This window comes from Oryzias melastigma, linkage group LG15 (assembly GCF_002922805.2).
Source record: "Oryzias melastigma strain HK-1 linkage group LG15, ASM292280v2, whole genome shotgun sequence".
Classification (NCBI taxonomy): Eukaryota; Metazoa; Chordata; class Actinopteri; order Beloniformes; family Adrianichthyidae; genus Oryzias; species Oryzias melastigma.
Genome location: NC_050526.1, coordinates 13836384 through 13850754, shown reverse-complemented (window position 1 = coordinate 13850754; position 14371 = coordinate 13836384). Strand labels below are relative to the sequence as shown.

At 36.2% G+C, this 14371-nt stretch overlaps 1 protein-coding gene across 1 annotated transcript in view; it reads left to right on the top strand.

Moving 5' to 3' along the window:
• The window catches only part of slc18a2 (solute carrier family 18 member 2), a 32620-nt gene extending 18468 nt beyond the window's left edge, over positions 1-14152 (top strand). Inside the window, exons 10-16 of the mRNA XM_024297963.2 lie at positions 501-596; positions 2624-2702; positions 4426-4477; positions 8121-8184; positions 8341-8460; positions 11557-11690; positions 12965-14152. Coding sequence (XP_024153731.1) covers positions 501-596; positions 2624-2702; positions 4426-4477; positions 8121-8184; positions 8341-8460; positions 11557-11690; positions 12965-13072 — 653 coding nt within the window. The 3' untranslated portion in view covers positions 13073-14152. The remainder of the gene's footprint in view (positions 1-500; positions 597-2623; positions 2703-4425; positions 4478-8120; positions 8185-8340; positions 8461-11556; positions 11691-12964) is intronic.
• The last annotated feature ends 219 nt before the right edge of the window (positions 14153-14371 follow it).

Below are 14371 nucleotides of genomic sequence, written 5' to 3'. Positions count from 1 at the left end.
GTAAAAAGGCAAAATAAAATCCTGTTTTTTTGTCTTTCTTACTTGCAGTTGAAAAGAATCATCAGAGAAAATTTTAATGTTTGCATAATTGATAAAAAATCCTTTCATGAGGAAAAAACTAAGTCGTATCAACATTTTTTCTCCAGTTTTTGGGGCGATCACCTTAGTGTTTTAATTTTAAGTTCTTGGTTTCCAGCGTTCAGGCAGAGGGAGGCTCACCTGTATGGGTAGAAACAAAGTGCTCTGTTACAGTCTGTGATTACAAAGGAGACTAAATCTAATCATGTCAGAGACACTTCAGCGGCCGGTCCTCACAGGTAGAGGACTGCAGATGTTTCCGGCCGTGAAATTGCATCAACCACGTGCAGGTGGTAACAAAGGAGCGAGCTGTGCTCGTGCCTGTGAGCAGGAAGTTGGGCAGGGCAAATGACATGCAGACAAAGGAGCGAAAAAAGAACATAATTGACCCTCAAACACTTATCTCTAATCTTCATCCACAGGTGCCATTTGCTTTGGAAACATGGCCATCGCCATGATGGAGCCGACGCTGCCAATCTGGATGATGGAGACGATGTGTGCCAGGAAGTGGCAGCTAGGTATTTACAGAACACGGCCCCTAAACACAACACGCACAACGCAGCAACAAACACGAACTAACATGGATGAGCAGCACACTGTGTTTAAATATTTTTGCTGCTCAAGTTCAGTATCATTTTCATCCCGTTGTGTTTCTGTTTGAACAAATCGGACACACACTTAATGATCATGAATTTCAGAGTAGAGGATGAATTCTGTCTGAGGCTGATGGGTCAATGTTTCCTGTCAGACTGGCATGAACTAATCTACAATAAACAAACAGCTTGAGAAGTGATAAACTGTTGGAGGAATTATTAGAAAATTGATGAAATACAAGATCACTGCCGATCTCCCTTCTTCTTTTTATATCACAATACAGTTTTTTTTCACATCAGGCGATAACAATATATATCACGATGTAAACCAAATAACTATATTTGTCAAGTTTGAACACTCAGTGGCTCAAAAAAGAAACGTGTAATCATCTGCAGGTTGTTTAGATATAAATATTTATTTTCTATCATACTTTCAACATAAAATGTGCCCTGAAAATCATGCAACTACTTTTTTTAGATAACAAAGAAAAGGTTAAGTAAACTGAAAATTCATGCAAAAACTTTTAATTTCAAAAGATAAATAAATAAAATAGACCACTTAACTGTTTAGTTCTAGTTTATAAAAAAATAAATATCTGACACAGGTTGGAATATTTTGTGTAACACCTACTGCTAGTACATAGTGGATTCAATTCAGTCATAATATAAAAAAAAAAAGGTGGCGACTAACTCTATTACTCGCCAAAGAGTAGCAACTGTCAAGTGTTAATTACGGATCCTTCAAAATAAAAGTCTATCACTATATCCTCTGTCGTAAAAAGTTCTATTGCGATATATATCGTTATCGTTTTATCGCCCGGGCCTACCTTCACCTGGAACTCCATCAAAGATCTCATCTGGTGGGGTTCAGATGATCTTATAGAGTGGTGAGAAAAAAGCGCAGAATTACACAAGAGGAAGATTAGACCAAAACAGCAGCAACTGCGTAAACCTGATAAAGATTAATAGGAAATCTTTGATCTCCGTGATTGACAACCAGGATTTCATTACAAAATATAGAGGCAAACTTTTGTTTTTGACAAAATACTTATAATAATAATACTTATTATTATTATTGCACTATTACACAAATAGATTCTTTAAAAATCAAACAATGGGATTTCCTGGATTTTTTTCTACATTCTTTAACTGTTGAAACTTTAAGTAACAAAACTGACTTTCAAAAATAGTAAGATATAGTTTTCTATCTTTTTAAAACCCAAAGTGTTTTACAGTGTCAGATCGTGATTTTGTTACCAACTGGATAACAAATTTTAATCTGTTTTCCTGAAATGTTGCCTTTAGAAAGAAAATATAAAAGAAATGAATGAATATAAAAAGAAGTCTTCGTGAGTGTTGGAATGTTTCTGCAGGTCTCTTGGATGCACTAAAGTCCATGTCAAAAATGTAAACATTTCTTTAAAAAAATTGCAGCATTGATAAATTAATTGATAAAATATACTGGTAAAATAATATTTTAGTTAAAACTGAGTTATTTTTCCAGTCTTCTAGGATTAAATGACTGAATGTTTCCTCTCTTTTTGTGTTTGATTTCACATTGTTTCTGCATTAAAAAAAAGATGGGTTTGTTTTAAATGCTTTTTAAAAGTAAAACCTTTATATTGGAACTAAACGGGTGTTTTGCAAGCTGTGGTTTGTAGAATATTTCACAAACATGCAACAAAAGCAGACACAAAGGCTGCGGCAGTCTTTACTCTTATTATTTCAGATCTGCTCTCGGCTGTATATGAAGTCTCAGTCAGATAAAAAGGATAGGAGGGGAACAGGATATTAGGGTGCCAGATGCTGGCAGGTGGAAAGCAGTCTTCATTACACACAATGTGAGAAGTACAGCAGCTCACAGATGAGACACAGATATGGATCTGCTTATCTTGAAAATCCTGCCGACACCTTTGTGCCCTCATGTGTCCGTGTGTCTGTTTGTGGCCCAGGCGTCGCCTTCTTGCCGGCGTCCATCTCCTACCTTATTGGAACCAACATCTTTGGCACGCTGGCGCACAAGATGGGGAGGTAAGGAGGGAAATTACCCTTATCTGCTGCCTTTCCGCTCCCGCATATGAGTTTTCAGTGTTTTTAATGTGCTGCTGCTGATACTGGAGGCCTCCTGATACGGGCTATCCAAGATTTCGGCGTGAACCTGAAACAAATAGATCTTCTGCGGGTGGCATAGTCATCTGCAACAGTTTCCAATGATAACCATGTTTTGAATTGAACAAGTAGGCTTTTTTTCTTTGCTGTAAATGCAGTTCTGTGTATTTATAGAGTCTCATCTCAGAGCACTTTACAGAGAGGAGTAAAAAATAATCAACACTGCCCAGTTTATTCTAATTACATTCCAGTTTAATCCAATTCACTCAATTTGATTATAATTCCGTTTATGTAATGCTGTAGAGCTGCTGCATCCTGAAGGAACAAGTGTTGTGGGGAGTAAGCTAAGTTCATTGATTTAGTCATGAAAAATTAACATTCTGCTTACAATGGTAGACTTGGTTCTCTTTCTTACTCCAGAGTTTGTTTCTTTTGATGGTTCTCTTATTTTAGCCGACAAGAACAGTCTGGGTTCACTTGCAGATGAACTCTGGTGTGGATCTTTTCAGTGTGAATGCAAAGGAGCAAAGAGTTCAAGCAAACCAAAAGGACAAACCACAATGGACAAAATCTGTAACGTTTTTGCCTTCATGTGTACAATTACTGTTTTATGGTTGTAAAATCCCTCACTACACACTTTATACACTTTTCTCAGACAGACATGAACATTTTCATTTTCTCTCTTGTTCAAATTGTGAGATTTCAAACCTTTACAGAAAAATGTGTGCAGAACACAAGTTACTGAAAAAAAACAAAACAACAACAAAGATAAACAGTGAGACCGCAAAAAATGAACTGCAATATACCACAGAAAAGTGAGGAAAATTTATCGTGTTATACAGACAGCATCTTTTTTCACAGATATCTTTGGTTTTGAGGGTTATTAATGTAACCGTAGTAGCAAGAATATATTTCAATAAATACCAACAAAATAATACATTTTGGTTTCATTTTATGAAGCCTAAGGTCTAAAACTTGAGAAAGAGAAGACAGTGAACCCAATGTAACCATTCATATCATATTAATACACAAATTTCTGAAACCCCTACTTCATGAACATGATCCAAACGTTCTTTGGGATAGAACTCGGTTGATGTCTTCTGTGTTGTAGTTCATAATCATTCCATTAGGGGCAGTAGTGGAGCTTCTCCTGCTCATTTCAAAATGGCTGCTTCCATCAAATCTTAAAAACTGTTTTGGCTGGAAAGTGAGACTCATTCATCTATTGTTGTTCCTTTTATTAAATGACTAGTTGCTGTATTTAAAAAATGCAAATGTGTTTTACACTTGAATTTACACCATGTTAAAAATGTATGGATCAAATATGAAAAATGTGAATACTTTTTCCCTGAAACTAGATTAATATTTTTTAAATCATAGACTAAGTTTTTAGCAAAAATGTAACGAATCATCGAACGTTTCAGAATTGATACTATCTATATCACCAAAAATTGATATTAAAAAAAATGTTTTTCATGAAAGGGTTTGAAAATATTTTAATAAAAATGTAATATTATGTTAGTTCATCAGTCAGTGGTTTTCAAGGTCAAAACAAGTGAAACAAAAGGTTTTTTTCCCCCTTTTATCATTGTTTGAACCAAAGTTGATCTTTTCATCTGCTGACAGTAACTCTTGTGTCATGCAGATGGCTGTGCGCTCTCATTGGGATGGTCGTGGTTGGATTCAGTGTCATATGTGTAAGTATGAAAGTGCAATATCAGGCTGGGTTCTAACTCATTTTATAGGACAAATTAAATGAATAGAAAATTCTAGTTTAACAGGTTTTAATTGTTGTAAAAATATGTTCTGCATAACCACCACTCCAACTCTGGAAAGTATTGAAAAAAAATTGAGCAAATTAACAAAACATCTTTAGATCATTTTCTTCATGACCAAATGAACCAGAGAAGGTGTAGTAACCATAGTTACCATAATCTCCTCTTTTATAAGCAGTTTAAAAATGTCTGGCCAATCAAGGTTTGGAGAATCGGGAGTTCTGGTGTTGAATTTGCGTCCAGTTTTGCCTCATAAGTTAACAAAGTGTCTTTAAATATATATTTGGTTTAGAGATGCTCGTCTGGAGGGAAGCAGATGTTTCTGTACAACAGAAGCTCTGCTGCCACATGGAGCCCTTTCATCCTCCATTCTGGCTTTGGAAAAAAAAATACTTCTTTAAATAAATAGGGGGTATTTCGAAAAGATTTATTTTAATCTAAATTTAATTGTTGTGGGGCTTTAATAAAGTAAGATAAATCATGTTAAGGTTTTTAGACCACTCCTGATATAGTGGATCAGATGTTCCATTAGTCCTCCAGAACTCACAAATGATGGTTAAAGATGTAATCTACTCTAATATTTGCTTATTAATCAGGTTTAAAGCAAATCTTCGTATATTCCGGTGCACAACAAAGTGAGATAGGGTTACTGATTCAGCTACCATGAACATTTCTTTTTTCTCTAGATCGAAGAGCTTTTTTTTATTCTAATATTTAAAATACTTGGAGTCATAGAATTCCAGCTGGACACAAACCGCAAATATTAACTTCTCATCCATGATTAGTTCTCATACAGTTGGGACTTCCTTGAAATGAAAAGGATGTTACCCATACATTACAACAAATTTGAGTCTCTGATTAAAGTTTGACATGGTTTAACTTTCAACACACATTCAATGACCATACATTTTGTACACCGAGACATAAAACAGTCGTAGAAATTTGCATAGCTATGTGTGAACACAAGAGTTTTGAATGCGGAAGCCAAAAACGCACATACACATATGTCTACATAGACTTTTCATTAGAAGTGGTAGCTTGAACCCATGTTACCGAGGGAGGTGTGAAAGTAGCTTGATAGTCACAAAACCAAAAATTTAGCTCAGTGTTTTTTTGAAGGTTGGAGCCAGATCTTTGTGGCTTCTGCTGGGTTTTGGTCAGAAACAGACCAGAGTGATTCTGTTTGTGTTGTTTCCACTGAGCGGTACGATGTGGTACTGTTCAGAATGATCCAGACAATTCAGGTGAGCGTTTCCATTCAAAGTTGGATCCTCATGGCACATGTGAAATGTAGACTGATGCAGCTTTGTGCTATAGTAGTGCAACTTCAGCAAAAGCGATGACCTCCATTGCTGTCAACAACAACAACAATGGAGGTTCCGTTCCATTTTTTTATGGACCTACAACCAACGAGGCCCAAAAATTGTACGGTTCGGTTTAATGGGTACATTTTATATTGGAAAACATACCGGACGGTACCACTCAGTGGATTCAGAGCTGTACTGTTAAAGGCTGCAGACCCCTGCTCTAGAGCAGGCATGTCAAACTCAGTTTGGCTCTGGGGCCGGATCCAGACTTTCTGTTCTCAGGTGGGCCGGATCAGTAAAAGAATGTCAACTCCAACTATTTAGCTTTGTTTTTCAGTACTATGCTTTATCATTCAGCCTAAATTTGTAGCCTACCCTACATATTATAATCACGGATGACAAGGGATCTGTTCTAAGCACAACACATTTATTCACAAACAATGGAGAAAAAAATGATTTTCATGTTTGGCATTGAATGTGTTAACAACTGGTTTATTTTAACAGTTGAGTGAATGCAGTTTTACACCTGAACCAACTCACCACACTAAACAAACTCAAGTGGGAGCTATGAAAAAAAATGTTTTGCCTTAATTATCATACTGCTTTGAAATAATAATAAATAAAAATATATAATAATAAATAAAAATACCAAATAAAAGTTTTAGCAGTGCATGGGCAATAAGATTAGACTACATCAGCTCAAACTACTAGGCTGGGCCTACTGAAGCTGAGAATATACTGCAAAATATTAATTGTCTTTAATATGAAACCAGATTAATCTTATTTTTAATGATTTGTATCTATGAGTGCAAACAAATGTCATGTCATCACACTTTTTTCTCTCTCTCACTGCACTCCTGCAGTCTACTTGCTGCTGCTGGCTCCTAAAACTTGGCATCTTTTTGCCTTTACAAGTGCGTCGATATCAGGTGTCAAATCCTGAGTAGCAGCACATTTAACAATGTCATTCAAGTGTTCATTTCTTAACCTTGAGCGCTGCTTTGTTTTATTATTGTTCATCACAGAGAACACCTGTTCACAAACTTAAGTAGTCCCAAACATGGAGAGAACCTTTGCAGCCACGGCTGTTAATTTGGGGCGACCTGGCACAAGATACTGATAAAACGTATCCAATCCCACGGACGCAAATTTATCCTTCATTAGCGGAATCGCACTGCAAGTCAATAAACTCAAGCTGAATGTCAGCTGGCACATCAGAAGGCTTCACTGTAAATGGCGAGCGAAAAAAGCCGAATTTGTTCTCAAGTTCACTGAAAACCTGAAAAATCCGCTCAAACTCTCGCAGCAAATCTGTTATGTTGTCTTTATATTTATCCAAATCTGGACGATCCGGTGCCTTCGGACGCACAGCTGTGAGACACGTTGCGAATGTTTATTTTCTGGTACTAACTCGTGTCAGTGCCGCATGCTGGACGTGAGCTCTTTAACACATTTACTGCCCTCTAGCGGCAGGAGGGAGCATTTGGTTTGTATTTATTTTAAAAAATCATAACTTTTGATAGAAATGAGCTAGTGACTCGCTTCTTTTTTTTACATACTCAGAAATTTATGACGGGCCGGATTAAATCATCCAATGGGCCGGGTCCTGCCCGCGGGCCGTATGTTTGACATGCCTGCTCTAGAGCTAAAGCTGGAAGTTCTCCCTCTTCTTTAGACCTGAAGAAAGTATGTCTGTGATCACCAATAGGAGCGTCTCATTTAGACGTTTTGGTGGACTTGAACATTAAGGTGCTTCTACACTATGTTCTAATATGGATTCTACTGCAGGATAGAGCTTTAGTCTCCTTTGTGAAGGATTGCTTCTGGAGGAATTGCGGGATCATTGAACGTCATGAACATGTTCTCACTATTGAGAGATGCTGGGTTCCCAGAGGGTTCCAGACTGCACACTTGAGATTTCTCCACTTTTTCGGAATCTCTTAAAGATCTTTCGCATTTTAGGACGAGATTTTCAAATTCTGGAGTCTGACTTTGATGAATATTGCTCTTTTGAAATATTAAATGATCTTTTTATGCACTCTGACAGATCATTATTTCTGATAGGCCTTTCAGGGGCATCATCTTGACCTAATCCTGATATAAAAAACTGAACTAAATGTTCTTAAAGCTTAACCTTTTTTAATATTCTGCAATGTTGCAGATATTTGTTGAAATGTAAGCACATGTGATTTTATAATCCTTTTAAGTAATCTTTCATCTTTGAACATAGAACTGATTCTATGGTTAATCTTCCTCAGGTCCCGTTTGCCAAAGACATCTATGGCCTGATTCTTCCAAACTTCGGTGTTGGATTTGCCATTGGTAAATTGGTTTAATTTCCTCTCATTAAGTTTTCCTAACAAGTAGTGTCTGTACCTTCAGATATGAGTGATCACATGTTCATGCTCTTCTTCTGCATCAAGTCTGTAAATCCTAGTTCATTCAGAGCGACAGTTCATGCCGTGTCTTGTGTTACAGGTATGGTGGACTCCTCCATGATGCCGATCATGGGTTACCTGGTGGACCTGCGGCACATCTCTGTTTATGGAAGCGTGTATGCCATCGCGGACGTGGCCTTCTGCATGGGGTTTGCTTTAGGTGAGAGGAAACAAACAAACAAAACATTTTACTTTCAAACCAATACTGCTTAATGTTTTAAACTTGCATCAATATTTAGTACTGCTATGTTTTTAACTATAATTCTGTGTTTCCAAGTTGAAAACATACAATTATGTTTTCCTTTTTAAGTGAAAAGCTTAATGTTTAACTATATATTTTCAATATTTGACACAAATGAGTCTGATAAGATAAATTAACTGCACTGAGTCATAGAGGTAACTTTTGTGAAGTTTAGATTGTGTTAACATGAGAGACAACGTGGATTTTAAAGGAAACTTGTTAAACAGTTTAAGTTAGAATATTTTAGGATTAGGTTTCATTGTTCAGGCATTTTATTCCTTATGAGACAGTGAGACGGTTGCACGGTGTTATAGTGATTAGTTCCTCACCTCGCAGAGTCAGCGTGGACCCTTCCACGTGGATTTTGCATGTTCTCCTTACGCATGCACGAGTTTTCTCTGGCTTCCTCCTACAGTCCAAAAACATGCTTCATAGGTTAATTAGTGACTCTAAATTGTCAGTAGATGTGCATGTGTGAGTGTGTCTGGCCCTGCAACAGACTGGTGATCTGTTCTGCTCAACAGTAGCTGGGATAGGCTTCAGCAACCCCATGACCCCAACAGGGAGCAGATCCTGAAGATGAATAAATGAGAGAATGAGCTTGGAGTGTGAACATGAGATACACAAATTCCATGAACACTAGTATTTTAATCCTATTTTACACCAGTTTTGTCTGGAAGACGCCGTGTACGGCGTATTCCAAAAATGTATACAATCTATTAATAAGGCAATTAAACTCATGGATGATTTTATGTCTTTAGGCTCTTTGGATCACTGAAATTAATCTCAGACACCTGTGGTAATTAGTTTTCCAGATGAGTTCAATAAAAAAAACTAATAAAGAAGGATGTTCCACATTGTGAAGCTGACCAACATTTTAAAGCAACAAGGGAAAGAAGATGTACCTTTGCTGCTGAAAAGCATGAAATAGCTCAATGATGTATATAGGTAGATATTTCTCAATAACTGAATTAAGATCGTCGTACTATTAAGAGATTTGTGGCTGATTCAGACACACGGGTTGATGCAGATAAAGACAGAAAGATGAAGTTTTCTGCCAGACAAATACATCTGATTTAGAGAGCAGCTGCTAAAGTACCATCACAAAGCAGGAAGCACATATTTGAAGCTGCTGGTGGACGTGGAGACCCACAAACATCAAGGTGCAGGAACCTTGATGGCCACCATGTCCTGACAAGACTATGACTTGAGGTGGTGGAGTCAACGTTTGGGCCAGAATCATGGGGAGAGAGCTTTTTAGGGTCCCTGAAGGTGTGGAAATGACCTCTGAAAGTTCTGTGGAGTTTCTGACTGAGCACTTTCTTCCGTGGTACAAAAAGAAGAACCGTGCTTTCTGTAACAAAATCATCTTCATGTACGAATACCTCTGCATCATAGACTGTTATGGACATAAAAGGAGATAAACTGATGGTGTGGCCCCCATCCTCCCTGATCTTTACTGAAAACCTTTGGAGCATCAAGTGAATTCAATTCAATTCAATTTATTTATTGTCATTATCACAGAGAAACAACGAAATTGCGTTTAGAGCATCTGTACCCCATACTTCAGATTTAAAAAAAAAAAAAAAAAAAAAGTAATAATAATAATAATAATAATCTTTAAAGATGGTCCAAACAGCAGCTCACCGGGAATATTCTGACATCCTGCAAAGAAATTCAAGCAGAAACTCTCCAAAAATGTCAATGGAGGCAAGAACTGTGAAGCTGCTACAAAATAAAGGGTAATATGCCCAAATGTAACTTGATCTATGAAGATGTTTTGGATTGGAATAGATCTTGATTTCAGTAAATATGACCTTCTAATGCAGCAAACTCAACAAACGACTTCAGCTTTTTAGAATCCATCAAATGTTATGGAACTCTGTAATGATGCGGAACAGTGCATTTAAAGGTTTTTATTTTTAAACAAAGTACTCTTATCTTCAGCATTTAATACTTTGGCTACTCTGGCTAGTGACTCGAAAATGTGCTGACTATCATTTGCATTAAGTGTTTAGAAAAATCACAGAAAACTATCATTTGCATAATAATTTGGAACACGCTGTAAACATGTTTACTTTCTAGCCTGAGGTTAGATTTCTGATAAGCTGTGATGAGGAGAGAAAAACTACAGACATGATTGTGGTTGGAACGTATTGAAATTCATGAATCTCCGCTGGGAAGAATATTGTTGGTGGAAATCAGTGCATCTCCTCATTGTCTGCTGACGGTCGTTTATTGAGGATTTTATCAGAAACGTGTAGATGGGAACGTTACCGCGATGCTTAACTCTACATGTCATTCCTAATGTTCCTTTATGCAGAGAAGTTTTTCCAAGTATGGAGTGCATACAATTATTCTGAATGAAAGAAAATCAAGTAAAAAGTTGAAGTTAGATTTTGTTTCCAAAAGAATCAAAACACCAATTTTGCTGCATCAATGTTTAAATTTTAAACCAGTTTACCATTTATAATAGTTGTTCTTTACATCATATTTTATTTATTTGTCTAAAACTCATGTAATTTTCTTTCTTTAACTAAGTGAAGTATTATTCAGGTTAAAATATGTTTATAAGGATTGAAAATAAAATTAAACTGAAGGACAGAAGTTAAACATTCAGTATAAAACAATTAATGTTTAGCAAAATGTTCTTTTCACTGAACCACATTAGCAAAGACTTTTTGTCTCCCTTTACATCACTGCAGTCTTGTTTAACCCATCAGGTCAAATTTGGCCACAAATTTTTACTTTTAATTTAATTATTTTATATTATTTTTAATATTTATTCTTGGACTCTCCGGGGTTGAAAAGAAAAGTGAAATTCTATTTTTAGCAACAGATTCATGCAGTCTGGAAATGATTTACATCCTCCCTCCCTGACCAAAGCACTCATGCAAGCCGTTACTATAACAGCAAATATCGGGCTGTGCCCCCCACACAGCACAAAGGTGTGCTGCAGATTCTTTTGATTTCAGCTTCATATTGATTTCAGATTGCTTATCTTCTCCGGTACAGGTCCCTCCATCGGTGGATCCATAGCTGAGAACATTGGCTTCCCCTGGCTGATGACCATCATTGGAATAGTGGACATTTTATTTGCTCCTCTCTGCATCTTCCTCAGGAATCCACCCGGACAGGAGGAGAAAATTGTAAGTTTTAGTGCTCCGTATCTACTATAAGCATGAACAACATGACTTTATGTAAACACAAAGATGTCTTCATTTTGGCTTGACTGACAAGACCTTACTTGTAGTTCAGATTAAGAAATATGTTTACAGTGAAGAAAACATTGCAAAACTTTTTTAAAAAGGGGAAAAGACATTGTTTTAGGAAAGTTTATCCTATTTTTTTTTGTTAGATGCTGATATTTTTGCTAAAACTCAGTAAAAAACAAAACAAACAAAAAAATAAAGCTCTTTGGCTTTTTTAAACTAATTAGTTTTCATGTTTAAGAAATGGAATTACTAAAAAAAATATTTCTGCAATAACTATTCCTGTAGCCTTTAAAATAATTCTTTTCCTGCTCAGAATGAACCCAAACCGGCCCATAATGAATCAGAATTGATTTATTTTGAGCCGGAATTGATTCAGTATAGATCAATAGTCTAAAAATTCCTTCAAAATAAGATGCAGTTTGATGAATACAAACAAAAACAGGGTTAAAACTAGGGCTGCATTGATAGAATCAATGAATCGATCTTAGTTTAATAGATTAATAATTGATCGATAAAAGTAGAGACTGATCTAACACATAATGCTAAAGTCTGCTAGCTTGATGCTAACATATAATGGAATTTCCTATAGGACGGCTAATGCTAACACTCGGTCGACCTAAACATACATTTCTGACTAAATGAACATCTTTATAAACTCACAGGCATGAATTTTCCAAACTCTTTTAAGGAAATATTTTTTAAAGTAACCATCTGTGGTCTAAAACAGGTTTTCTCTCAATCTTTCTTCTTCCTCTGGAATAAGGTGTAATGCTATAGCGCGATCGCCACCTAGTGGCCAAACTAAAATGCCCTCCAGGAGAAGCAGAACAATTGTTGGAGCTTCACACTTTATGATGTTAAAAATCTCTTCATTATTTCACCAATGAATTTTACAGAATTTTGGAACTGTATAAAATTAATATGAATATATTCAAAACTTATAGAAATTTAATGTATTTCTAAACAAATGTGTCTAAATGTGTAAACCCAAAGTTGAAATGATTACAACTCTTTATGGCATCTACCTGAGAGAACTTGTATTTTCATAATTGGAAATAATTCCGCGTTCACGAGGCTTTCAGGAAACTGAAGAAAGAAAAAACAAATATTATTTTTTCACATTAAAATTGTATTTCACTCATGAAAAAGATGCATCTCTTTCTCATGTTGTAGCAGAAACTGGCATCAATACCATTTTGTCATTTCAGGCTATCTTGATGGACACCAACTGCTCTATGAAGACGAGGTCCTACTCTGCACAGGGGACGTACTACCAGGGAGAAAGCATGGATCCAGAGTATGACGATTACGATTAACAGGACACCAGCCAAGCAGGTTGACCTTCCAGAGGATCTATTTTGTTGTACAAAAGAGAAAAAAAAAGAAAAGTAATACACAAGAAAAAAAACTTCATCTCCAAACTGTAAAGACATGTTTCCATGTGAATGTTCTATATTTAATTGTCTCTATTCAGTGTAGCTGTGCTGGAGAAACCAAAGTTGTTCTTCTGTGGTCACAAGTGCATTGTGTGACAGGTATTTGTAGCCAACAGCCTTATTCTGAGGAGAGATGTGTCCAAAAGCACTTTGGAAACTGTGGGGGGGTCCGAGCAACAAGGACGTTTTATATTAGGTTTAGTTTTGTCCTCATTCTTTTATCTGCTGTGTGTCAACGAAGCTGTCTGGAGAATTAAAAGCAGAACTGTGTTCACGTTGGTGATTCTTCTTGGGTAAAGTGTGATTTGTGAAGACAACACTGGACACATTTGGGTTTTGGTTTACCTGTGTGGAGATGTTCACTTTCTACACTTATAATCTGACCGTTTCCAGCCTTAATAGTTCGGGGCCTTTTCGAGATTTTTTTTCTACTACTTTACAATTTTCTCTATTAATTTATCTGTAAAGCTGTTTTTAGTGGGAAAGATTGATATTCATTTTTTTTAGTACAATCCCAGTTTCTTTGTGTTTGATTACATTTCACACTGAACCTGAAATTGTCCAAAAAACTTAATTCTGAGTGGTCACTTTTTAGTAAAAACAGTTGATATTAAACTATTTGTATGTTTTATAGCAAACAAATCAGACATGTAGAGACTAAATAAAAGTTCATAAATCCACAATCAAAAAAAAGGTGAGCACAAAACAATGTCAAAATTGTCTAAAAAATAGGCGAAGCTCCACTCAACAGTATATAAAGTTCCAAGGATTTATCCAACGGTTATCAGAATTATGTATCATGATTGTTTTAAACCAAAAACTTTAAAGCTAAACACTTTTTGAATCTTCGTGTTAAATTTTAATCAAAAACTATGCTGGTGGGGGTTTCATTCCTGCATCTTTGTAAACAGCTGATGTGATTGAGAAACTCGCCTTCAGGGACGACTGAGTTAAAAAAAATGCCTTTTTTTTTTTTTTTTTACCTGAGTTCAGGTTTGTAAAAAATATATAAAAAAATGTAAAACAGATTTCAAACATATTTAATGTTATTAAGAAAATAGTATCTGCACAATCGTACATTGGGGTGACTGAAGGCTGTCTTGCCCCTAGTGGTTAACAAGTGAACTGACCAGGTTACGACTGGATGGTGGAGTGCACGACAGTCAGAAGGAAGAGTTG